At 38.5% G+C, this 25,313-nt stretch overlaps 3 protein-coding genes across 3 annotated transcripts; all 3 read right to left on the reverse strand.

The window, feature by feature from the left end:
- Positions 1 to 715: 715 nt before the first annotated feature.
- LOC145895208 (allene oxide synthase-lipoxygenase protein-like) lies at positions 716 to 6,101 on the reverse strand. The gene is made up of 14 exons (XM_082983977.1): positions 5,989 to 6,101; positions 5,663 to 5,849; positions 5,104 to 5,232; positions 4,743 to 4,997; positions 4,132 to 4,222; positions 3,717 to 3,873; positions 3,158 to 3,412; positions 2,647 to 2,839; positions 2,395 to 2,478; positions 2,217 to 2,335; positions 1,990 to 2,109; positions 1,239 to 1,373; positions 1,014 to 1,112; positions 716 to 927 (listed from the first exon to the last, which is right to left on the reverse strand). The coding sequence occupies exons 1-14, from the start codon at positions 6,067 to 6,069 to the stop codon at positions 748 to 750; spliced, it is 2,085 nt and encodes a 694-aa protein (XP_082840103.1). The 5' UTR covers positions 6,070 to 6,101; the 3' UTR covers positions 716 to 747.
- Positions 6,102 to 7,309: 1,208 nt separating this feature from the next.
- On the reverse strand, positions 7,310 to 13,662 carry LOC145895029 (allene oxide synthase-lipoxygenase protein-like). The gene is made up of 14 exons (XM_082983773.1): positions 13,571 to 13,662; positions 13,175 to 13,361; positions 12,699 to 12,827; positions 12,157 to 12,411; positions 11,680 to 11,770; positions 11,365 to 11,521; positions 10,840 to 11,094; positions 10,173 to 10,365; positions 9,823 to 9,906; positions 9,632 to 9,750; positions 9,429 to 9,548; positions 8,503 to 8,637; positions 8,308 to 8,406; positions 7,310 to 8,143 (listed from the first exon to the last, which is right to left on the reverse strand). The coding sequence occupies exons 1-14, from the start codon at positions 13,622 to 13,624 to the stop codon at positions 7,964 to 7,966; spliced, it is 2,058 nt and encodes a 685-aa protein (XP_082839899.1). The 5' UTR covers positions 13,625 to 13,662; the 3' UTR covers positions 7,310 to 7,963.
- Positions 13,663 to 17,306: 3,644 nt separating this feature from the next.
- On the reverse strand, positions 17,307 to 21,826 carry LOC145895225 (allene oxide synthase-lipoxygenase protein-like). The gene is made up of 14 exons (XM_082983997.1): positions 21,761 to 21,826; positions 21,401 to 21,587; positions 21,186 to 21,314; positions 20,581 to 20,835; positions 20,262 to 20,352; positions 20,023 to 20,179; positions 19,647 to 19,901; positions 19,127 to 19,319; positions 18,774 to 18,857; positions 18,589 to 18,707; positions 18,393 to 18,512; positions 18,080 to 18,214; positions 17,799 to 17,897; positions 17,307 to 17,486 (listed from the first exon to the last, which is right to left on the reverse strand). Exons 1-14 carry the CDS (start codon positions 21,821 to 21,823, stop codon positions 17,307 to 17,309), a joined length of 2,067 nt encoding a protein of 688 aa, XP_082840123.1. The 5' UTR covers positions 21,824 to 21,826.
- Positions 21,827 to 25,313: the final 3,487 nt, after the last annotated feature.

The raw sequence follows: 25,313 nt of genomic DNA on the forward strand, positions 1-25,313 counted from the left end.
TAAATTCCATAACGCCCGAGTCTTTGTGATATGAGAAATTACAACGGAAAGTTGGAAGTTACACTAACGAGAGTGGACACGTGGGGTTTCACGAAATGCGCAAAAACAGAGATATCAGCAAACATTGAAAAACATTCACTTTAAATCTGAATAACGTGTTCCCGTAACTACATACGTATCACAACAGCAGCGCGAATATGTGGTTGTACAAGATCAGTTGTATATGAAATGTAAGGAAATGGGTCAAAAAAGAGGAACCAACTGTATGACTGATAAAATCGGTGACAGTATGTTGCTACTATCAATTTGACTATTATATTAAACTTCTAACCGCACGAATTGTTAAATTTGCCTCACAACGAGCAATTACATTGCTTTATATGAGAAATCGCCTTGCTAACTGTGGCGCAGTCCTGATGTGAAGTAAAGAAACATCGTAAGAACGACGGAGCGGGGTTTCCTTGAACATCCCACGCCAACAAACCAAAAACACCAACATCAAGAATTAATCAACGTCCTTTTGTTTATTATCCTTTCCATAAATAACAAGTTTGATTAAAGTATTTGCAACAAAGCCTAACTGGCGTGAAAATGTACTTGCATAAAATAGATGTGCCACAAAAAATTCTTGTGTAGCATGAATAGTGTTCTTGTGTAGCAAGAATAGTAAATGAGTTGTACATATACAACATCCAACATATGGCAAAATGGATTTGATAGTTTTTTGTGAATTGGAATAAACACTGTTTATATAGAAATGCCGTTTGTAATTCGTTCTGGTAGAAGGTAAGTATACGGGTGATCCAGCTTAAGATTTCGTTCCTTGATTCTTTCCGAGAACTGGTCGAGATCAGCTTTAAATCGACTCTGATATTCCAAGGTTTCCTTGTCAGTAAAAAGCCGTTTAGGAAAGTTTCCAAGAAAAACCTGCAAAATATATTCGGTTTGCAACAAATTATTATTTTTTTTTTATTTCATGCCGACTTCTTCTCGGCATCAAGCTTTGATCTCACCTCGCTTTCTGAGTATATGGAAACAATATACGCAATAGCGATGATAGTTCCACTAACTCTTACTCCTGGAAGACTCGACATGATTCTTTCCATCGATCCCTGTAAGCATGAATCAAGTCATGTTAACGTATTTTTTTCCCTGTATTGAAAAAAGCAGTTAATTTCCCAGTAGAATATAAATGAATTTTTGAACCGGTATTTAATATGTCTTTGTCGTATGCTCACCTCCCCCTTTCTATGAGGAGGCAATATCATGCATCCTGATGCACTGGGAATAAACTTGTGTGCATCGAACTGACCGTAGTTGATGACAGCATGATGTGCAGTGGTGGTGAAGATGATTGTAAGGCAAATTTCATGCTGTGGGATCACATGTGGAATGTTTGTGATTATGGGTTTGAAAGATGATTTCACGTAGACTATTTTCATGTAGAGCACATTTTAACAGATTTGATTTGATGCAAATTTGATTATTGAGCAAGTTATTTGAGTGAAAATTATTCAATCTTACATGAATCTATATCAGGTGTCGCTAAATTGGGGGGCGTGGAAGGTTGGCAAGATGAACGCAGAAGTTTTTAGAATACCTACCAGACGACCAATCAGCGATCAACCCATGTTTAGTATTTCAGTGTGCAAAAACATTACGGTAAATTTCAGCAAAGATTTGGCCTTTTGTCGATAAAATGCGACTACAAGTGGTCAATTAAATGTCAATTTGGTCGCAATGGTAACTGTTACGCGATAATGGTTGTTAAGTGGTAGAGTTAGTTTTAGCTTACTGGCTACTATTAAAGACTTGATTGAAAAAAGAAAAGACCAATCCCTTCCATTGATACGTGATATTAATATTATATAAAAGTCAATTTCAAAAAATACGGAATCGAACAAAACAGATTAAGAAGCACTGTACTATACCTTAAAGTTCTTAATAAAGCAAAAGCTTACTAATAGTGTTTCATATTACAGCACTTACAAGCTGTTCAAATGTATTTATTCTCTCCGGAACACCCCTTCTGTTTCCATCCTGCCAGGCTATTCCTTCTGTAGCCGCATCATGGATCCAATCCTGCAACTCGCAATCTTCCACGACGTCCTGGAGGGGAATGTCACATATTAATCGCAATTATCAAAGCATAAAACTATCCATGGGGGTTATTACTTGCAAAATTAAACGCATCTTCGCTTGTTACTTTCACATACCTTATCGCTCTTGTAGTAGTTTCTTAACACGCCTTCGACGTATTTCTTCATGATATCCCAGAGCTCAAGGGCGTCGTCTCGGTAAAAGTAATTTGGAAGAAGATCCCGATCGTCCAATCCTGACAATAAATCATGTAATCAGCATGAGACATGACAAAGCTACTGATGTGGTACTTGCCTAATTTCTTGATTAACTTGGGAATTACCAAGTCCTCGAAGTGGAACATACTCTTGTAAAACTTTTTAGCCATCTCTGACGCAGCTGCACAAAAAATCATTGTTGTGTACAGTTTGCTTATTCTAGCGATTTACCTACTTCTATGGTTTCCTAAGTTGCCCTTTTAGTTACATCATTTAATTATCGTGAAGAAATTCCCTATGGCCTCCTTTTCAGAATATTTTCAAAAATGCAATGAAAACCAATACTCACACACTGCCAGCGCCTTATTCGTTGTTGCCTCAGGTGGAATAAGATACTGTCTAGCGTCAACGTTGGCGGCTGCCACAAACTTAAGGTGGGGACGAAGAAGTTTGTGGATAGGATGTGATCTCGCCAAGCAGCGGAACAGAGCTATGCTGAAAGTCTCTATCACACTGTGGGTGTTTAAAAAGTGAACGACCCACTGAAAAAAAATCAGAGAGATCCTGTTTGGTTCTTATTTCCACGATTCGTGCTCTTTTTCAAAAGTAAGTGTATTCATTTTGAGTGTTAACTTACTACGTCATTGCAAATCATTGGTGTTTGTTTTGTGTTTTTTGTATATGGTAGGCTATGTTTAAAAAGCCAGGCTGGCACAAAAAACAATCGACGGCCAAGTTCTTGATTGATTTACAGAGTACTCCTGCACTTCATGTAGTATATTTTATGCTTTCAAAAAGTATTAGTTTATTAATTTAGAGTAAGTAATATCAAATGCTTTGTTCACTAAGGCTTAGATCACCTGTTCAAAGTTTGCCTCAGCGCATCTGAAATACATCTTGGCCAAAAGCCAGTCGTGCTTGTTATCAGACGGTGTAAAGAGATATTCGTGGTTGCCTGGAACCAGTTGGATGGCGATCGGCACAAATTTCTTGTCTGGGCGCACATAAAACATCCCCATTGCATCCGCACAATAAAGTTGCCTGCCTTCGAAATCGTGGTTGCGGGGAACTCCCTCTAGATGCTTTCGGTAGTCAGACACGTAGATCAAACCAGCCTGCAAAGCAAACTGGTGGTATCCAATCGATGCAGGTATAGTATGAATATGCACAACAAATTGGTGGCCGGTTGAAGTGGATATAACGGTCAAGGTATAACTGGCACATTGGAGCAGAACATGTCTAGGCCGTATGTGATGGTCATCAGTGTAGTATCGAAATCACCATTTATTCTCACTAAAGTGATGATCAATGCTCAATGTTTGTGCAAGTTGCGATGAAATAAGAAATTTGCGAAGTTGCGAAGTTTAAGAAATGCTAAAAATATGACATCACAGTAAAATAAGTTTTGTTTTTTCACACCTCCATCTCCTCTTGTAAGGTCTTTCCCTTTCTGAGCAACTCACACACATCGCTGTTTGTGACGTCAAACCCAGGGGGCAGCTCGTTGCATCGGTAAAAGGAAAGGGGACTTGTCCCGTTTAATTTTTCTCGTCCCATGAATTCGTCTGTGTCCCAACTGAAGAAAAGTTATCACTATATATGCATGTTGGTACTGCCAGCATATTTCTTGCTAAAATAAACTTGAACGTTCTGTAAACTGATTATACATTGCACAGAAGGAACAATGAAACACTTAATGAATGCACATGAAATATCATAATTAAATGTGCATGAATGGTTTTGCAAAAGCATACGAATAGATTCACCAACAACCAAAACAAATGAGTTGAACTAGTTTATGGAAAGCTACCGTTGTATTGTCCTAAACATTTACCCGTCTAGAGCATTGGGCTTCCCACTTTCCAGAGAGTGATTTTTGTAAAGTCGGTGGTAGTCTTCCAAAGTTGGTAAACCCAGCACAGTACCTGCGAACCATCAAAATGAGAAAATATATCAACGCTCTCTTGACCATTATATGTCGGTCTATTGCCCGATTGGGCTTTATTAAAGTGCTGGGTGACATATACATTAGTCGGAAGTGTTGATGTTTAATGTTTGATGATAACTTCACTATCGGAAAGCGACGATATTATTAAATCTTAACTTCAATAACGTTATTTAAACTTGTGGTATATCACAACATCTCGTTAAGTATAATTTTTAAAAATTTTTTTTAATAGCACATTCGACATAAAATAGCAACGAGAAGAATTGAGCAATATTAAATCTTAACCACAGTAACGTTATTTAAACGTTTATTTTGTGGTGTAACTGCTAAAATTTGCTGTTATAAAACATAATGAGCATGCAATCAACTCACATCATCATCTTTTCTGTAAACAATTAAAAAGATAAGATTTTATCATGACCATGTGGGAATTGTTTGATTAAATCATTCTCTGCCACAAGTAAACCTCATTCCGAAACCCCAGTACCACGACTCACCTGTGATGCGATGCGCAACTGATTGCAGTAAAGCGCTGATGCGACTTTTCTGCAGGTCGCTTGTGCGAACCTCATCCCTTTTAAAAAACTTTGGCAGATCCTCGTAGGTTGAAGCTTCCATCGCGCGATTCATTCCCCATCCAAGCTGATCTCTTGTTGGCCTTCGGGACCAAGCAAATAACACCTTCCTTTCGTTGATTTCCTGGCTTCGTAAAGATCGTACATACTCGTTGGTAACGTTTTGCGGAAGAAGGGCTGCAATAAAAACCGCATTCGGACATGGAACTGTCTTGTATTGGAAATTATTTTGATACTCTTGATGAACTAAATCGTTATAGGCAGTCTTTATGTGCAGACAAACCTTCGCCACGCGTTACTTCTATGCTGTCTTCCACCCAATCGTAAACAGGAAATTCAATTCGTTTGTTTTTAAGTTTTACAACGATCCGATCACACAGCCAATCGTCACGACCCATACATCTCTCTAGCTCTGTGGAGTAAAGAGGGTTTAAACTTGTACAAAGTTTTCTCTTTGAAAGAGCGACAACATGTACGTTTCGGCAATAACTTATGCCATCATCAGTTTGAAAAAAAAACTGATGATGGAATAAGTTATTGCCGAAACGTCTTAAACATGACAACCTTCAACATGATATACATATACAAGTATAAAATGTGCACAACATTGGGCGGTAAAATGCCAAGGGCATAAGCTGTGAAAAGATTACTATTTATTTCTGTGGTAATTGGCAGCGTCATAAATCATAGGGTATTGCTATGATGAAAAACGATTGTTTTTGAACTGCTTATTTACAATCAATGTTTACCGTGTTTGTATCAGGCGCACACCTCCTTTATTTTAGATCCAACAAAAGGGTGTCACCATAGCAAACAATATAAATACAGACCAAGCTACTCACTTATTCTGACTATGATGGGAAGACCGACGTCCATTGCGTTTATTTTGAAATGATTCACTTGTCCGCGTTTGAAATCGTTTGACCAGAAATGGTCTAATGTTTTCCAACCTGTGGATTCACCTTTTTCTCCAACAAGTTCAATGTAAAGGCTTGAGTTTGTTCCCGCTTCTGAATATGCATCGTCGGTCTGAAATCGTTTAATTTACATGATTTTAATGTAAACGATTTCTGGGACTAGACTGCGTGAATCCTTGCCCTAAACTGACATGCGACCATTTTGAAAAAGGTAATACGTTATTATGTTCTCGCCGTATCGATTAAAATACCTTAATGGAAATGCTGTACGTTACATTATCTTCAACGATTGAACTTTTTTCGGTCATATTCCTCTTATTCGCCAAATACATTACGGCTGCAACAGTGAATTTGTTTTCAATATATCGACTTGCTAAAACAAAAATGTTGAAAATAAGATATAGGAAATCAACATCTGCCACATACTTCCTATCTGTCTTTAATTGCACGGATTAAAAACATAACACAATCATTGCAACAGTAACATGAACATAAAGGTGCAAAGGAACTGAAAGGTTTTTGCTTATCATATAGGCACAACAAAAACTTTTTTGAATGCTGATCAAAACTTGCAAGCTCTTAGGTTTTGTCATGGATTATTAAATTGTTTGTCCTCAGATTATTAAAGTAACATTGTACTGCGGTATTGCCTTTATTACCAAAATACAGCTTTTCCGATATTTCAGGCAGTGTTGATGGTTATTGCATATGGTAATGCAAATCGTGCTGTTGCTGTTCATAACATTGCTCATTCGATGAAGCGCTCTTATATCCCGTTGGTATAGCTCGTAGGCGCAACCGGTGGTACTTTTTGTCTTGTATTGCGCATGGTGGTGGCGCAAACAAACCGCGTCACTCCGGAAATCATGCCCTGACTTTTAGTGGTTGTTGCTTGTATAGTTTCCCGCTTATCAATCAGACAGCATCACTTTCAAAACAAAGTTGTCATAAAGTAACGTAGATTGTGTTTTTCCTTCTGTCATTCGGCGTGACTTCATCAGGGTTAACCCGTTATTAAAAAAATGGATAATTTTATTTTGCTAACAGCACAATAAGTGTGTTTTCTTCAATCATTTTCAGTGTAAAATGAAGGCGAACCGGCAAAATGGTACGGTGAAGTTGTGATAAGTAAAAAAAGGCGGGGAGTTAAATAAGCGCAATTGTTGAGATTAAAAGCCGAACAATCTCAACAATTGCTCTTGTTCAACTCCTCTACCATTGTTTTGACTATCTTGTTCGTATTAAAGAGGGAACATTTACACTTCGGATTCAAACAGCAATGTCAAGTTTTAAAGCCAATGTTCTGCGGATTATTAATGCTAAAAGCTAGGAGAGGGAATCTTTAAAAGTGTCTTTGTCATTGGAAGAATCACGCCGAATAGAAAAGCACATTAAAGTGAAAGCGATGGACGTGGGGTTTCACGAATTCCATGAGTACATACGGATTGTAATTGTAGTATGATAGCAGTAGGGCGAATATGCGGATCACTTGTATGTATTGTAACAACGATAGGCAAACAAAGAATCGCCAAATGAATGACCAAAGAAATAAGTCACAGATTGTTACCACCTTGAATTTAAATTACCTCTCAACTATTTTGCCCAAACTGAGTTCGCTTTGCTAACTGTGGCGCGGCCCTTATGTGCAGTAATGAAACATTGAAAGGACGACGCAGCGGGGATTCTTAAACATCCCACGCTATTAACTAAAAAAGCAAACATCAAGAATTATTAAGGAAACTTTCGTTTATTATACACCTTCCTATAAATCAAAGGTTTGATTACAGTTTTTGCGACAAGGCCTAATGAGCGTGCAAATGTACTTACATGACCCAGTGAAGCAACAAAAAACACTCTGGATAAGAAAATCTATAAATGGAAGGTTAGTATTTGCTGAAGCGCACTTTGGGATTTTAATAACAACTTGTTAAACATTGTTCCAAGAAGCCTGTCAGTGCACATTTTTCATATGATACAGTTTATTACCTAAAGCATTTGTAGCAATTATGTACAAGTTATGTAGCCTATACATGTATATACTTAAACAAACCAATCTTACAAAAACCAGCATTAAAGCATAAGGCAGTGACACGTACCAAGCACGAGGCAGACGTGGTTGCGAAAATTGTGTTCTTGACACAGTGTAGCAAATATGTACGTAAATTAATTCACAGGCAATATCCAACATTTTCCGAAATGGTTTTGATAGTTTGGGATAAATACTGTTTATATGGAAGTGCCATTTGGAATGCGTTCTGGTAGAAGGTAAGTATACGGGTGATCCAACTTAAGATTTCGTTCCTTGATTCTTTCCGAGAACTGGTCGAGATCAGCTTTGAATCGCCTCTGACATTCCAAAGTTTCCTCGTCAGTAAAAAGCCGTTTAGGAAAGTTTCCAAGAAAAACCTGAAAAAAATGTTCGGTGGATGTTAGGTTATTACTTTTATGATATGTACAAGAACACTGATTATTTCCTATAACATGTGGAAGTGTTAATTACTTAAAATTCGGAGTGATTGAAGGGGTAAATTGTTTTGGTTACCAAGTATATATAATGCTCTTACACTCACCTCGCTTTCTGAGTACGTGGAAAGAATAAACGCAAAAGCGATGAAAGTTCCACTAACTCTTACTCCGGGAAGAGTCGACATAATCCTCTCCATTGATCCCTGCAAGCATAAATCAATTCACATGAAATTGCCCACTTTACGTAGATTGCAATTTCTGTCCAGAATCTCAAGAAAACTAATTTTTTGTGTACCTACCTCCCCCTTTTTGTGAGGAGGCAACCTCATAGACCCTGTGGCGCTGGGAATGAACTTGTATGTATCAAACTGACCGAAGTTGACGGCAGCATGTTGTGCAGAGGTCGTGAACATGATAGTCAGGCAAATTTCAAGCTGAGTTGGGATAGAAAGTATGCATCCATTTTATTTCTCAAGATTAGGCAGCATTTACCAACAATTCTTTAATTAATCAGAATTGCTTTTCTGGCACTTAAGTTTCTAAGTTTTATTTGGAAACGACGTTTCGTCTGCCATCCGGCGAGACCTCCTCGGGTTATGTCAATAAGAATGCAACAAGCGCATAAACACTAAAATCGCAAGAAAAACGTAAGAAAAACACAAGAAAAAAGTGTAATGGATAAAATTGGCACCGCTTGTGTCGTCACGTGACCACGAGTGTAGCGGGGCGTAACACTTACAACAAGTTGTTGTAAACCGCTGGAAAGCGGTGCCAATGTTATCCATCGCTGGATGTCTCGCCGGATGGCAGACGAAACGTCGGTTTCAAATAAAACTTTAGAAACTTAAGAGCTAGAAGAGCAATTCTGATTAATTATTAGGCCTGGCAGCTAAAATTATTTAATTTTTTTACATCTTTTGCGTTGTCCTGAGGAAGGAGACCTGTACAGAGCACTAAATTTAAACGTATACGGAGCCGCAAAACGTAACTTGACGTGGATTATTAAAACCTTTCACGCACAGGAATAAAAAAATTCACGTTAGAACTTTTGCAAAACAGATTGTTAATTGCTAATCATGTCGTATTATCATTTGTTTTTTAAATGAGTCGCAGTATGCCGGCCATACGGACAGGATAACAACAACATTTGTGTACGGCAGATGTCGCAGAAACTCAGTCGGAACTCAAATTTGGCTTCTGCGCTGCATCAGCACTCGGTACTTACAAGCAGTTCAAATGTGCCTATCTTCTCTGGAACACCCCTTGTGTTTCCATCCTGCCAGGCTATTCCTTCTATAGCCGCATCATGGATCCAATTCTGCAACTCGTGATCTTCCTCGACGTCCTAAAACGTATGAAAAATGTTCAAGTGAACAGATACGCTATATATGAGTGCGTGCTCACAAAATTTCGGTTACTTTTACATACCTTATCGCACTTGTAATAGTTTCTTAACACGTTTTCGACGTACTTCTTCATAATATCCCAGAGCTCTAGGGCGTCGTCTCGGTAAAAGTAATTTGGAAGAAGATCCCGATCGTCCAATCCTGACAATAACAAAATAAACTTATCATGTAATCAGTATATAGACATGACAAAGGTATTTGTGTGGTACTTGCCCAGTTTCTTGATTAACTTGGGAATTACCAAGTCCTCGAAGTTAAACATACTTTTGTAAATCTTTCTAGCCATTTCTGACGCAGCTGCACAAAAGTAAAATTTTTTGTTTGTAAGTAAACGCGCATCTGTATATATGGGCTAGTTATAATTTTAAATTTGCTTTGCTCTAATGCTTTTGCTTGTACTTTTTTATCGGTGACCAAGGAGCACGTTTTACTTTGATTAACATTAATGTAAGCTTTCTGTGTAAATGCTCTGTATATCTATTGTACTGTTATGGACGTGGGCTGCAATAACACCTTGCAATGCAAGCGGGTTGAATCGTAACCTAACGCAAATGAATGCTTACAAACTGCAAGAGCCTTGTTTGCTTTTCCTTCAGGAGGAATAAGATTCTGTCTTGCGTCAACGTTGATGGCCGCCACGAATTTAAGGTGGGGACGAAGAAGTTTGTGGACAGGATGGGATCTCGGCAAGCAGCGGAACAGAGCTATGCTGAAAGTCTCTATGGAACCGTGTGTGTACAAGAAGTGAACAATCCACTAAAACAGTTTTTTTAAGATTGAAGTGTCTATTCTGAGTAACCATGTGCATATTTCTGAGGATTGTGCTGATTTCATATACAATAAAATTAACGTATAATTCAGTTGTGGTATTGTCTGGTAGTTTTCCAATATACAAATTAACGTCTGCGCAAAAACGAAACTCCCCATATTGCTTTGCAATCACACAGAAATTTAACAAATATTGAACATAAATAATATTTGTGGTAACCCTTTGTAAAGTATATAATAAATAAAGCAATTGCAATAATAGTAGTATGATAAAAAAAATTTATAACTGAAAAAATCCTCAAAAAACAGTTAAAGAATGGCATCGATTTAGCGCAGCAAATATTATCACGATTTTTTTTTTGTTGTTTCGTAGAAATTGGTGCTTAGAAATTGAAGTTCGCATGGACAAACATACACCCTAGTTTTAAACCGCAATTATTAATTTTACTAAATTAATTTCACCTGATGAAAATTTCCCTCAGCGCATCTGAGAAACATTTTCGCCAGAAGCCAGTCGTACTTGTTATCAGACGGTGTAAAGAGATATTCGCGGTTGCCTGGAACCAGTTGGATAGCAATCGGGACAAATTTCTTGTCTGGACGCACATAGAACATCCCCATTGCGTTTGCACAATAAAGTGGCCTGCCTTCGAAGTCGTGATTGCGGGGAATTCCCTCTAGGTATCTTTTGTAGTCGGAAACGTAGATAAGACCAGCCTACAAGGTAAAATAGTTATGATGTTGTGTTACAAACGTGAAAGTAACAGTTATTATATGGCGGCTTCCACTGGGGGAAAATCAATTGAGGAATATAGGAAATTACCTAAGGAACCAAATTATTCTGTTTAATACAGTGTTTAATTTTGATATAAAAGGTCTTAGAAATACCCAGTTTTCAAAAAAATAGCACCATTTGATTTATCATTCCACAACACATCTTTGGGCTAATTCCAGTACATGGGATTCAGAGCGCAAAAACTTTCACACCTCCATTTCCTCTTGTAGGGTCTTTCCCTTTCTGAGCAACCCACACAAATCACTGTTTGTGACGTCAAACCCAGTAGGCAGCTCGTTGCATCGGTAAAAGGAAAGGGGACTGATTCCGTTCAATGTCACTCGACCCATGTATTCGTCGGTGTCCCAACTGAACACATAACAGTAAAGCATATGTTTTATTTCATATTGGTGTGATTCAGAATGAAAACAAACGACCAAATTTTAATGTTATGAGAATAGACGACACAATTTGTAAAATGCCAAAGCATGCGACGCAAATGTTTGCGAACTGCCTCATGCATTTACCCGTCCATGGCATTAGGCTTCGCTCGTTCTAGAGAATGATGTTTATAAAGTCGGTGGTAGTCTTCCAACGTCGACAAACCCAGCACAGTAGCTGCGAAACAATCGTGATTGAAAACACTTATTTGTGGGCACGAACTAATTATTTTGTCTGACGCCAATAAATTCACTGCCAAGCCGCCGTCGCAAAGTGCTGTGTACATACGGCCCTTCGTGCTTAAATTTTTCGAGAAATTATCGTCGTTCCATGCCGAACAAAAGCAATTATTACCATCATTTGTAATAGTGGCCTGTAAACAATGTTGTTTGGTGAGTTACTGCCAGGGCCAAACCTAATAGGTCTCATTAGTAAGCTGCACTGTTAAAATCCATTAGGTCAAAGCAGTGACCTTGTCTTATTAAAAACAGAAATAGCTATATTTTGCAAAAACGATTTTAACTTCGTTATGTATTGTTATTTTAATCAATATCACATCTTACAGGATATGCGGTGTGCGTATGATTGCAGTAAAGCGTTCATGCGATATTTTTGTAGATCGCTATATCGCGCTTCATCCCTTTTGAAAAACTTCGGCAGATCCTCGTAGGTTGGAGCTTCCATCACGCGATTCATGCCCCATCCAAGCTGATCCCTTGTTGGTCTCGCAGACCAAGCGAATAACACTTTTCGTTCGTTGATCTCCTGGCTTCTCAGAGATCGCACATACTCGTTAGTAACGTTTTGTGGAAGTAAGGCTGAAAAAAGTCGAAAACAAAGGTCGACCCTCTCATGTCTGCTCAGTCTGTTAACAGTTTCGTTTGAAACCTGTGTTAGCATTTCAAATTACATTCAGTCTTATGCAGTTTGTATTGATGTCTTGTACTCGTATACGTATATTTGTGCTCATATTTCGCCGAGAAAAACAGGTCCCACATATGTTCATTCAAAAAATTACACTTTTTAAAGGATGCTGGTTGATAACAAAAATTGAAATATGTAATTTACAACATTATTTGTCATCGTTTTAGCAATTAGGACCGACCTTCTCCACGCGTCACTGCTATACAGTCTTCCACCCAATCATAAACAGGAAACTCAACTCGCTTGTTGCCAAGTTTCACAACGATCCGATCACACAGCCAATCGTCGTGACCACTACCATGCTCAAGTTCTGTGAAGTAAAGAAATTTGCAACAGCACGAAAAATCAGGGTCTTTTTGATGACAGATTTCCTCAACAAATATCTTAGTGTGTTTTGTCATATCACTCGCTTCATACAATGTTTCTGTTGCTTACGTTTTGTTTTGATGATGTTTATTCTTTTAAATATAGATAAGTGTAAGGTAAACCTTATTAGTTAGGGAAACAAGTTTATCACTTGTTGGAAAACTATAATTAATTATCACTGAAAATCGCCACAGGTTAATCTTGTATGCTTTTGACATAACCTGTAATTTAATTAATGAAGTTGTGCCGCAGTACAATAATGTTAACAATTGCACGTAAAAGTTTACTCACTTATTTTGACTATGATTGGAAGACCCACGTTTATTGTTTTTATCTTGAAATGATTCACTTGTCCCGGCTCGAAATCGTTTGACCAGAAATGGTCTAACTTTTGCCAACCTGTGGATTCACCTTTCTCACCAACCAGGTTTAAGAAGAGGCTTGAGTTTGTTCCCGCTTCCGAATATGCATCGTCAGTCTAAAAATGTGAGTAAAGTTGCGTTTATTCATGCGTTATCTTGGCAGTACAGAGTATACGTTATGTGTATGACAACTATAGTTTATATTGCGACTGACGTAATATTTTAGTGAAGTATGGTAATATTTTAGTGAAGTATAGGCGATGGGTTGCTTTGAAATATGATTAAAGTAAGAGTTACTTTTTCACTATATAACCTGGTACGATACCTTGATAGAAACACTGTACGTCACATTTCTTTCACTGAGCGTAGATTCTTCCATCGTTTTTGTTCTTATCGCTAAAACAATACGGAAGCAAGTCCCAATAGTTCTTTAACTTTTTACTGGTCGGCCTAAAAGTGTGCAGATAAACAAATCATCAACAAATAACAAGTGCAATTGTACATATCACTGCATCAGTTGCAACTTTGACAAAGGCGCAATACCAGCATGCGACAATTATTGCTTGCGGGCCGAACTTCATTTCTCTGTACATGAGGCTTAAGGCTACCTGAAATGTTTGTCAATAATTTGTTTTGCTAATATGCGGACCATTTATAAATGCCCCACGGGCTAGTACGAGGCCCAGTAGTTGTGTCTGCTCTGTCTTATTTTTATATGGCCTTGCGGTCAACTCAACTCTATGACATATACTCGTTGAAAAACACTGTGGGTCTCACATGTTTTAAAAGCGGACATGTCACAGAAAGAATCACACTTAACGACGGTACAAACACTGTAAAATTACAAGAATTACCAAGTTGTTTTTGGAATACTTCCGTTTGTACCTGTGAAAAGTACGCATTTATTAACTGCGAATTTTATCATAAATCAGTGGTGCTGCACTTGTTATCTGGTAGTATGTAAACTTTCATGATTTGTTGCTACCTGCTGACCTCATACACGTACAGTTCTGTGGTATTACTAATCGTCAAATTACATGCTATCGCGTGGGTCATCCGGCGTGACTAACGTTTCTGAGCGGATTCGTAAACCAAAACATATCGTTGTTTCAAGTCGTGCCGCAGAGCGTCACTACGGCGTAAACAATTGTGTTTCCGCTTTACCACGTTAAGAAGTAAGACATTTCTTGTCCTTCGTTGGCGTATTTGTTTACTGTTGAAAGCGATATCATTTGTTAGTGGTTGGTTGGTGTCCTCAATGCAGTAAAAATATCCAAAACTAGTTTTTGGGCTCAATATTTTAGTAATTTTTTATATGATAGCTGTGTCGCTATAAATAACGCACACTAATTGCATAATTATAACACACGGGTTACTGTTATACGACGTATACTTAAATTGACCACAACAAAAGTAGAAGTCACGGCCGGTAGAAAAACGTGAAGTGCATTGATGTTGCCTTACAGCACAAAAACAAGTCACAGTTTCATATTCCTTAGGTTACAATCAGAGTTAGTATTTCTATAGTTTAAGTTGGTATTCTTGAGACAGTAACGCAAACGATCGACAGAGGTTCAATCGAGTCAAAACCTCGCCCAAGCGAAAGATATGTCGCAAATCGAGAATCATACAGGGAGCAAAATAATGTTACGGTACATTGACGGCAATAAAAGACCTAAATCCCATGTCTTACATACGTGGCCGAAGATTGTGCCTACGTGCCGATGGACATGGAAAATCGTAGCCATTTTTCTGGTCCATTTCTTATGTCTGCACGCTGAATCACGGGCCGAGTGAAGATGAGTGATTGCGGTCGTGACACGAAAAATCGTGTGCACAAATATGTCAGCAGGACATGCAGTACGTTAAGCAGAATATATGCACATCTGGCACACTTGCAACGGAAACACTCTTTGAGCAATTTATATTTAGCTGGCCGGCAAGATTGTATGTAGTCACACCAGGCTGCTGATGAGACCTTACAGGTCGAAACATTGGGCATCTGTGCGCAACTCACTGTATTTGATGCAAATGTTGCACTTGCAAAGTCCAGCGCGTATACAGATTTAAATTCATCACAAACCACATGCAAAGTAAACCATGTATGTCTCCGATTTTGAGAAGGGTGTTTGTTGCAACAAAAAATGTTTTAACCAGCATAATACCTACACAAGCAAATGGCCCAAGTTGACAAAAGCACAAAAATTTCGCTGATACAAGAACAAAAACGCTTATATGGCAAAAGTATTTGAAACAGTGCAACTAATATTGGGTTCCTTTATTTTTCACTATAACCCTCATTACAAAAACACCCAGCAGGAAGATAAACGATTTGTAACTAAGCCGACACTCTGCCATTAGTAAGTCAAACGTCTGTGACCAGTAAAGCCGACAAATCCCATATAAAGCTGCCTTTCACGAGGCGGTCCATAATTGATGGCAATACAACGTTTCTTTTTTCGAGACCATATCGTACAGTTATATTTTGTTTATATTGTGCTCATTCATACCCTACAAAGCGCACGAATACTTCTCCCATTATTGTTCACTCGCAGATCATTGCCGTGGAAGTCGTAATCCAGTCACGGTTGATTACTGGTTTTCGCCCAGATATGAGAACCTGGTCTCCCGTAATTAATGCCTGGCTTAATAAAGCGAAGCAAACATGGTTGATCATTTGAGTTAAGTACTCTTTTTGCTCGAAACTGACATAAGTCGTATGGTGCTATATTTTGATCCATAAATTTTAAAACAACATCATACAACACCACAGAATAAAAACAAGCATGTTGGGACCATGTCTTAAAACTTGCAATATGTACAAAATATAGCATGTTGTAGGAAGATTGCAGCGTTAAAACAAGACCTCTTGTGTCATAATGCAATTGAACTATTATCATCATTTGTCTGCCATGCGAAAATTGTACTGTGATGTACCTTCTCTCAACACTTTTATACAGTTGCCGAGCAATCAGTTGGTTCACAGCACCGATAATGAGCACAGTAGTGTTCGAATCGTTTGCTTAACAAGGGTGAGCATTAGCTTTGACTTTCCTATTCATAGCAACACGTTTGTACCCAAAAAACACATGATTTTGGTTTGCAAGTAACTCTGTCGTCTCAGGAATGTAATTTAGCAAGAACCAGAAAAAAACACGAAACAAACACACTAAAGTAAAATCAAGTTTGTAGAAATACTGAATTTCAACACGACAATGACAAAGATACGCAAGCATTTAATCAGTCACTATAGTCAAAACAAGCATGAGGCTGCGCTGCGCTGGCTGATTGATTGCTACCAATCACCGTTCCTTCCGGTATTATTCATTGTAAGTAAGTTCAATAGTGTGCTTACAAGGCGCTCAACGCTCGCTAACATCGCAACAACGAGGGCCGTTTTACAACTGTTCATCAAACCATGCTGTTGAAGATTTAGGTTCATAATACAGCCGCGGCGCTTGGGTCGATTTCCTGTTTGTGGATTTTCTTCAACACTTGCGTTTAGCTAAAGTGTTTAATTTAAAGGATCTACACGTAAAAATAACTGTATTTTGTGCCCAGGACTGAAGCAGCATTAAAAAGCATCTATTTACTGACTTAAACATTGGCTACGTGGTAATACAGCCATTTGATCACGTCGGTGTTTAATACGTACTATATTTATAGTGAATACTCCTGATCATCACGTAACACAGAAGTTTACTCTTTAACCACAAAACGCAACACGACGTGTGTATCACCCACTAACATTAACAACCTTCACCAGCCAGACAACAGAACCCACACACTTCTTCAGACATATAATGTGCTCGGTTCATAACGTCCAATTGACGGTTGTGCAAAATATCAAAATTCAGTTACGATGAAGCGGAAATATTATTCGCAAAAACGAATCTGCGTTTACATGAATAACTAACAAAATACTTCTTTGGGTATATTAAAAATTACGCCCAAGCAAAATGGAATTCTGCATATAGGTCTACTAATTCCACACACAAAATGCAACTGATAAAACAATAATTGTAACTTTTAAAAGTGCGTGCAATAAAGTTGGAGGTATGTCATATGGTGATGCCAAAGGGAATTCTTTCTGGCAGGAGGTAAGTATAAGGGTGATCTAGTTTGGAATTACGCTCCTTGATCTTTTCCGAGAACTTTTCAAGGTCGGCTTTGAATTCACTCTGATGCCGAAGAGTTTCATTATCAATAAACTGACGCTGAGGAAATTCACCGAGGTATACCTGCACAAATTCGCTATATTTCAACAAGTTTATCAGAATAAACGTAAATAATTCAAATACAGGCGCGCTGAGTAAAGAAGCAACACGTTTTAAATGCTTTCGACTTATTAGGTCTCTGAATGCAGCTCACTCAAGACATATTATCACCATTGCTTACAGGAGAAACGACATGATTGTAACATTTCCTGTACTTTTTTTGCCATGTAATTGTTTGTGTTCTAAACAAATTTGTCGACTGAAGAAGTTTGTCTTACATTGACGCCTTTTTTAACGAACTAATAAAATGTTTAATTTTTGTGAAAGGTAACTCACCTCATTAGCGGGATATGTGGAAAGAACGTAAGCAAAGGCAATCAGTACCCCGCTTACTCTTACTCCTGGAAGGGCCAGCATGATCCTTTGCAACGAACCCTAATCGAAAGGAAATTGAACATATTATTACCCTTTTGGTCTGCGACAGTTGTATTCATCGTTACAACATAAAGTTCGTTAAAATTTTCCATTGTATACTTTCTGCATTAAAATTCAAGCGAAACTGAACGTGAAAATAGTAACGTAGGTGTTGTTTGTGTGCACGTATGAATTCATGTTACCTCGCCTTTTTTGGGCGGTGGTAGCATCATGCCTCCTGTTGCGTTGGGAATGAATTTGTAAGTGTCGAACTGGCCGAAGTTGACTGCAGCGTGTTGTGCCGTGCTTGTATACATTAGGGTAAGACAGACATCAAGCTTCGAAAACAGAATTTTTAGTTGAAAATCTTTAAAACGTCTTTTCAAAAAATGTTAACTCACAAAAGATGTAAGTTATACTTGGTTGTGACGCCAACATTTACACATTTATTTGTTAAATTGATACAGCTTGTTAGTGTACGGAATATCATTTGAAACAAACACTCTTTTCCATTACCAACTCGTTATACGTCCCAATTCGCTCCGGAAATCCTCTCCTGTTACCATCTTGCCAAGCAATACCCTCATCAACAACATCCCTCCACCAGTCCTGCAATTCATAGTCTTCTTCCACATCCTTAAAGCATTGGTTTGTTTAGACCACGTCTTTGACATAGCCGTATAACGTAATATCTAATGTTTCTTTTGCCTACCTTGTCGCACTTGTAATAAATACTCAGAACACCATTGACGAACTTTCTCGTGATTTCCCACAGTTCCAATGTGTCATCGCGGTAATGATAGTTTGGAAGAAGTTCTGGATCGTCCAAACCTAAGTTTTGTCCCAGTTGAAGAATAAATCAAGTTTTCGTAGTTGTTACGCTGTTTTAAGTCTTACCCAATTTCTTCAACAACTTGGGAATAACCAAATCCTCGAAGTTAAAAAACTCTTTGTAAATCTTTCGCACCATTTCCGACGCCGCTGTTTGATGCACACAATTAAGTTAATTTCTCAACCCTTTTTCATAAATTTGCTTTTCAAAAACTTGACCCAAATTAAATACACTACTTAGGCTAAATACATGTGTTTAGAAATAAAGGAAAGTTTTTGAAAACCATGCAGAATTGTTTATAGAGCCAGAACTATTCTCCAATAGTCAACCTTATATCTTATACCTTTTGTCAACAATGCCTTTTTAATTCATTGCAGCATTTAACTTTGAAAGTGGCCTACATTAACCTCGTACTTACAGATTCCAGAAGCTTTTTGTGCCCTGCCTGACGGTGGAATTAGATTCTGCCGAGCTTCCAGATTGATTACGGCTGTGTTGGTAACAAGGTTTCTCAGCAATTTGTAGACAGGGTGGGCTTTTGGCAGGCAACGAAACAGGGCGATGCCCACAGTCTCCATGACGCCGTGTGTTTTCAAAAAGTGCACTATCCACTGCAAACATAGGACACGTTATTGGAATCTCGTCGCATAAACATGTTTTACTTGTGTCTCGATAAAAAATTATGTCGTTATGCATATTTAGAATATTTTGTCACCGTAACAAGGAATCCTAAATGTCAACATAAATGGAAGATCTAGCCAAAAATTAATTTTTGATGCAATAAAATGAAATTATACTGAACACAGCCAGGAAAACATTTTTAAAAGCATACATTAACTGTCTCCTTTGGCGCCAAGGAAACAAAATTTATTATTAGCATTACCTTTGTTTGTTTGTTTTTTTAAATCACGTTATAGTGACAAGTCTATGCATTGTACCTGATGATACGTGGTTTCGGCGCATTTGAAATACATCTTCGCCGAAAGCCAGTCCCATTTGCTGTCAGATGCGGTAAAAAGATGGCTGCGGTCATTTGGCACCAACTGAATAGCAATTGGAACGAAGTGCTTGTCCGCACGCACGTAGAACAGACACTGGGCATCAGCACAGTATATGGGACGCCCTTCGAAATCGTGATTGCGGGAAATTCCCTCGAGGTACTTCCGATAGTCGGCAACATAAACGCGACCGGCCTGATTGGAATTAATTTTAAATCCAAGCATTAGAAACTTTCAGGTTTTATGTTTTGCTATTTGAGGTTATTTGTGACTTATGCAATCTACCAAGGTCATGTTTAACGACTTCGAGTCACACCTTCATTTCGTCTTCTAAAGTCCTTCCGTTTCTAAGCAATCCGCACAAATCGTCATTAGTGACACTGAAACCAAAGGGTAACTCCCTGCATCGATAAAAGGAAGAAGGACTGATCCCGTTCAAAGTGTTGCGCCCCATAAATTCATCCGTATCCCACCTGGAAGGAAAGATATTTTGACTCTCTTGTATCTTCGTTATTATTTTACTTGAACACCTAAAAAAGAATGAGAAATGCATACCCTTCTAATGCGTCGTGATCAGACTGTTCAACGAAGTGACATTTGTAAAGTCTGTGGTAATCTTCCAGCTTGTTCAATCCTAGGCCAACAGCTACAAAAACAATTTCTAGTTAAAAAGTTTATAAATTGCCTCAACCTTGATCTGTTTCGGAACTTCACGTTGTTAAAACATTTAAGTTAATGTCTGGAAGACTATGGTTTGGAACAATGTTTAATGTTGTGTATTCTTTTTTTTATGAAACTTTTGCTCTGGAAGAAAATTGTCAATTGGAAAAACAACAAATTAAATTGAATAAAAGTTACTGCAAGGGTTACTCACAGGAAATTCTATGTGCGTATGCCTGGATTAGTGCGTTTAAGCGTATTTTCTTCAACCCGCTCTCCCGTATCTCTTCCCTCTTGAATAACTTTGGAAGATCGTCATATGTAGTCGCCTCAAGCACTCTATTCATCCCCCAAGCGAGGTTATTCTTTGTGGGTCGCAGTGACCACGCAAAGGTCACCTTATTTTGGTTTACTTCGTTTCGTCGAAGGGATTTAACATAGGCGTTTGTGACCTTCTGGGGTAGTTGAGCTGTTGAAAACCGTTAAGACGGTAAGCAGTATAGGTGTCTTTGTCTTTGTGACACCACAGTATGAAACATTTTTGTGCAAATGTTTTATACCTTTTCAGTTTACGAAACCTCACAGTATGCGTGAAAAAGCGAAATGGAATTTAGTTTTGAAACTCGAACCCTACACCATAACAAAAAAAATTAGTTGAGTCTGGTTTCGAGACAAACATTAAACCACTCCGCTTTTTTGGTAATTGGTAAGTTTTTTTGTAGTTTATACGAAATTGGTGCAAAATACTGGTTGGGCTAAAACCAAACCAATACTGACACACGACTTGAATAGGAAAAATAATTGCTTATCACAACCAACCTTCGCCCCTCGTTACTTCCACTAAATCCTCGATCCAATCGTAAACGGGAAACTCGACGCGACTACTTTTAGTCTTAACAACGATTCGGTCGCACAACCATTGGTCTAAACCCCTCCTGTGGTCGAGCTCTGTCACACAAATGGTATTTATATATATGTATAACTTTTTGCAGGTATCAAAAAACAACAAAGCTCTTTTTCCAACCCTTCCTTACTGAGTCGCACTATTATGGGAGGGCCAATGTCGGAAGAGGTGATTTTGAAGTGTTCTACTTGACCGCGCTCGAAATTTTGTGTCCAAAAATTGTCAAGGTTGTGCCAATCGGTTGACGAACCGTCCTCGCCAATCAGTTCAATCGCGACGGTGGACTGGGTACCTGCTTCTGCAGACGCGTCGCTGGTCTAAACGAAAGCGGTAGTTATGCAAATAAATAATTCTATGTTTGATGCAAATTGGAGCGTATATTTCAGAAAGGTAAACCAAAGCTAGAAGTCGGCTGACAAACATATATAATTGTAAACGATTACCAAATGCATGGGTTTCTCTTCATTACCACTTTTTTAGTGAACGTTACCTGTATGGAAACGTTGTATGTCACGGAATCGAATGAATGACGTCGTTTATTGCCTTCGTTCATTTCTGGACAATTGTTCAGATTTCACATCAGCAATTTTCTTGCAAATCAATAATCAAGTAAAAAATATTAAAATTGTAAAAATTATTGGAAGTTGTATTTAAACTACTTAAAATGGTAAACCTCAAAACACAGTACAACTTTCTAAATATGCTCACAAGCATAACGTCCAATGCGCTAATTCTAGTGGCAACTAGTGGAATAAAAATAGTTGTCACATTTATTCGATTAAAACAATGCATACTAAAGGTCCTCACTGGTCGTTGTTTTGTCTCAAACCAAAGGATGCTTTCATTAGACTTTTACCGGATGTAATCTTACACCATGCAGTGAATCAGTTCTTGCCCAAACAGATGCTTCTATTTTCTGTTGACATGCGGCAGTAACTCCACGTTTACTCAAACGTTTTACAAAGTAACGGAGCCAGTCTGTTTTGCCATTGCATAATGAAATGTTATTGCTGGTTTATTCAAGCAGCCTTTAAAAACCGTAATTCTGACGTTGCATATAATGACGACTATTGGAGTTTTTTCTTCAAATTACTGATTTTAGGCAAAAATCTCAAAAAAATACATTGTGGAAATGAGTCTTGCGTCAAATATCTTCTGATTTACATTCACGAAACTTGTTTACATTGAACCAAAGTGCATTTGAATTTCCTGAAGTAAAAGTGTTTGCTGATGTGGAGTTGCGACACATACGCATGGGAATTCATTCAGACTCTGCTTTAACAGTTGCATATGACCATGCTAAGACGACCGTTGATTTTTTTTTGCACACTAACTGACTTTGGACAAAAAATAGCAAAAAAACAAACAATTTACTCGTGTGTAAAAGACAAAACCGATAATTTTGTCCTGGCAGGTGTTAAGGAATTATCTCTGCATGTTAAGATGATTTTCAACAAACAATCTTATCAATCGCAACAATGTTCCCGGAAAAAAGGTTACTACATTGTATATGTAAAAATCCAGTTCCTCATCAATGGACAGCGCAAGGACATTTTAACGTTCTTGTGCGTTTTTTTAATCAGTAATCAAATGTTACAGCGGAGTTGGGAAGACATTTGCTGAAAGATACAACATTTAAACATATTTTTCAATGAATGTCGATGCAAACATCCCAACGCGCTGAAAGCATGTTGTTAATAACATATGCATACTTCCTGTATATGTTTTACCAATAAGGTTCACAGGCTTGGCAGCCCAGGCACTGCAGCCAAGCTTGTTCAGTCACTTTTTTTTCGATAAGCCGGAGCAAGATCTGAAAAACCAGTCTACCGTTGAGATTTGAACTCACGACCCTGTGCTAATTAGGCCCAAATTTCTACCGATTAAGCACATTGCGATTTCAGGCGGGTAATTATGTGACCAAACACGTTTGTGACTGCATGGCCGAGCGAGTAAACGAGACACCAAACTACTAACTGGAAGAGCGAGGAACAAGCAACTAGTTACTGTAGTAATTGGGGTGGAAGGATTACAAAGCGTTTTCATAATGGAGTTTCAGTTACGCAGGAGAGCTCAAACTCAGTGTAATCCTTCGTTCCGTCTGTGTTTTTGGGGTTGTGTGGAGAAACAGTCAGGAAACATTAATAGATATTTCCTGCCGCAAGTGTTGTTTACAAATCCTCACCCGACCAAGTATTCGTCTCACGTGATCGATTCAGCGTGACTGCAGTTGTTGTATGATGTAATCAAACGTGATATTACCACAGCAGTGAGAAGATGAGCTTTGCACTGAATCTTATATTGCAAATAATGATCTGTTGTGGTGATTTTGTCCAATACGTCTTCTGAAAACTGTGTCTTTAAAAGGTATAGCAGCATTGTTATACATCTGTAACGGATATCCTTGATAGCCTCGGTTGCACAACACAATCTTGCATTTTCCGCGTTTTCCACATTTTCATCATTTCATGGTATGTTGCCACTTTTGTGAAGCGTTTCGTTTAAAGTCGGTTCTCCAAATTTTCATTCTTTTACTTGCTAGTGTTGTTGTTGTGACAAGTTTTATTTATTAATTTAGCAGTTTCGAACGCACTAACCACCACACGTTGATTGTTACATTGCAGAGTCTTCTTATTTCAGGTGATTGCGATTTGAAATAGCGTGTGTCTACATTTTTTCATTCTTGGTCGCGTCAGGGCGAGACTACATAATTCCGCGGGTGATAAGGAAAGGCGGTAAGGAAAGGAGGAAAGGTTTCCCTGCTGTTAGTTGAACGGTTATGCATATCGGTGTTTGGCAGTTGAAGTCTCATTGCAAGTATATCGAAGTAAAGGAGAGTGAGCAAACAGCCGTGCTGCAACGAGCCAGACTCCACATCTGCAGTGTAAACAAAAATGAAGCACTGAGACATAAATGTTTGCGGACAAGAAGTTAACCATTAACCAAGCTCTGTTGTCCAACATAATGGCGATATACCAGGTGGATACTTGGACTGAGGCAAACCGGTCGTGTGACCAGCTTTGGGGCAATCCAACAATGCGATTTTGTTGTGCTGTGTCAGTTATCGACCAAGTTTGTATTGGGCGGCTATAGTGAAGGCACGATTAATATGCTGTAAGTATGTAATTTATTGTAAAATTCTGCCTTGAATGATTTAGCAATACAAGGAAGACTATATCTTTATTTTAATAGTTTTGTTATTTAGGTCACATACCAAAGTAAGCGGATAAATTTTTTGCCTAAAAATGAATGTTACAAAATCGCTAAGAAAAGCTGACTTTGACGCCAGGCTAAGGCTGCGAAGGAAATTGAATGCAGGCTTCTAACTAAGAACGATCTTCCACAAGTTGTCGAATTTTTGGAAAAGTTTTACACCATGCGTAATCCGATGAGGAATATCTTTAAAATAACAAGGGAAGACGTCGGCGATCGTGACAAAGTGCGAGCTGCAATTAAAATCAAAGACAACGCATCGTTCGGACTTTTTCACAAAGGAACCAAGCAATTAGTAAGCATGTCATTGAACAGTATTCATGAAAAAAACTCGCTTAATCCAAAACCAACTGACAGCGAAATTGCGGCCGGGATGAAGGGTTACGAGCCAGTGATGAGGTTTGCCCGCTATCTGGAAAGAGACCTTTTTGAGGCTCTGGACGCTAATAAGTTTATGATGCAAGGCTTGGGAGCGACCGATCCAGAATACTCCGGTTTGTGGCTAACGAAGTACTTTAAGATCGCTGATTTAGAAGACGAGATAGCCCGAAAAGCTGGTTGTGAGTACATAGTGGGAATGACAGTTTCGCGGTTTTCGCAAAGACGCATGGAGGAAAATCCCGACTTTGTGATGCTTAGAGAAGTGAAATACGCCGAATACGTTGATCCTTTAACCGGGCAGAAACCTGATTTGTCTTTGTCACCAATCCACACTGCTGCTCGAGTTTACTACAAACGCTTAAAGCCGATCTCCAAACGGGCCAACTTGTAATTCCATATGTTGGCAGTGGTTGACTTATTTCCTGTACCTGTAACGAATATTTACTTTT

Source organism: Ascidia mentula, chromosome 3, assembly GCF_947561715.1.
Source record: "Ascidia mentula chromosome 3, kaAscMent1.1, whole genome shotgun sequence".
NCBI lineage: Eukaryota > Metazoa > Chordata > Ascidiacea > Phlebobranchia > Ascidiidae > Ascidia > Ascidia mentula.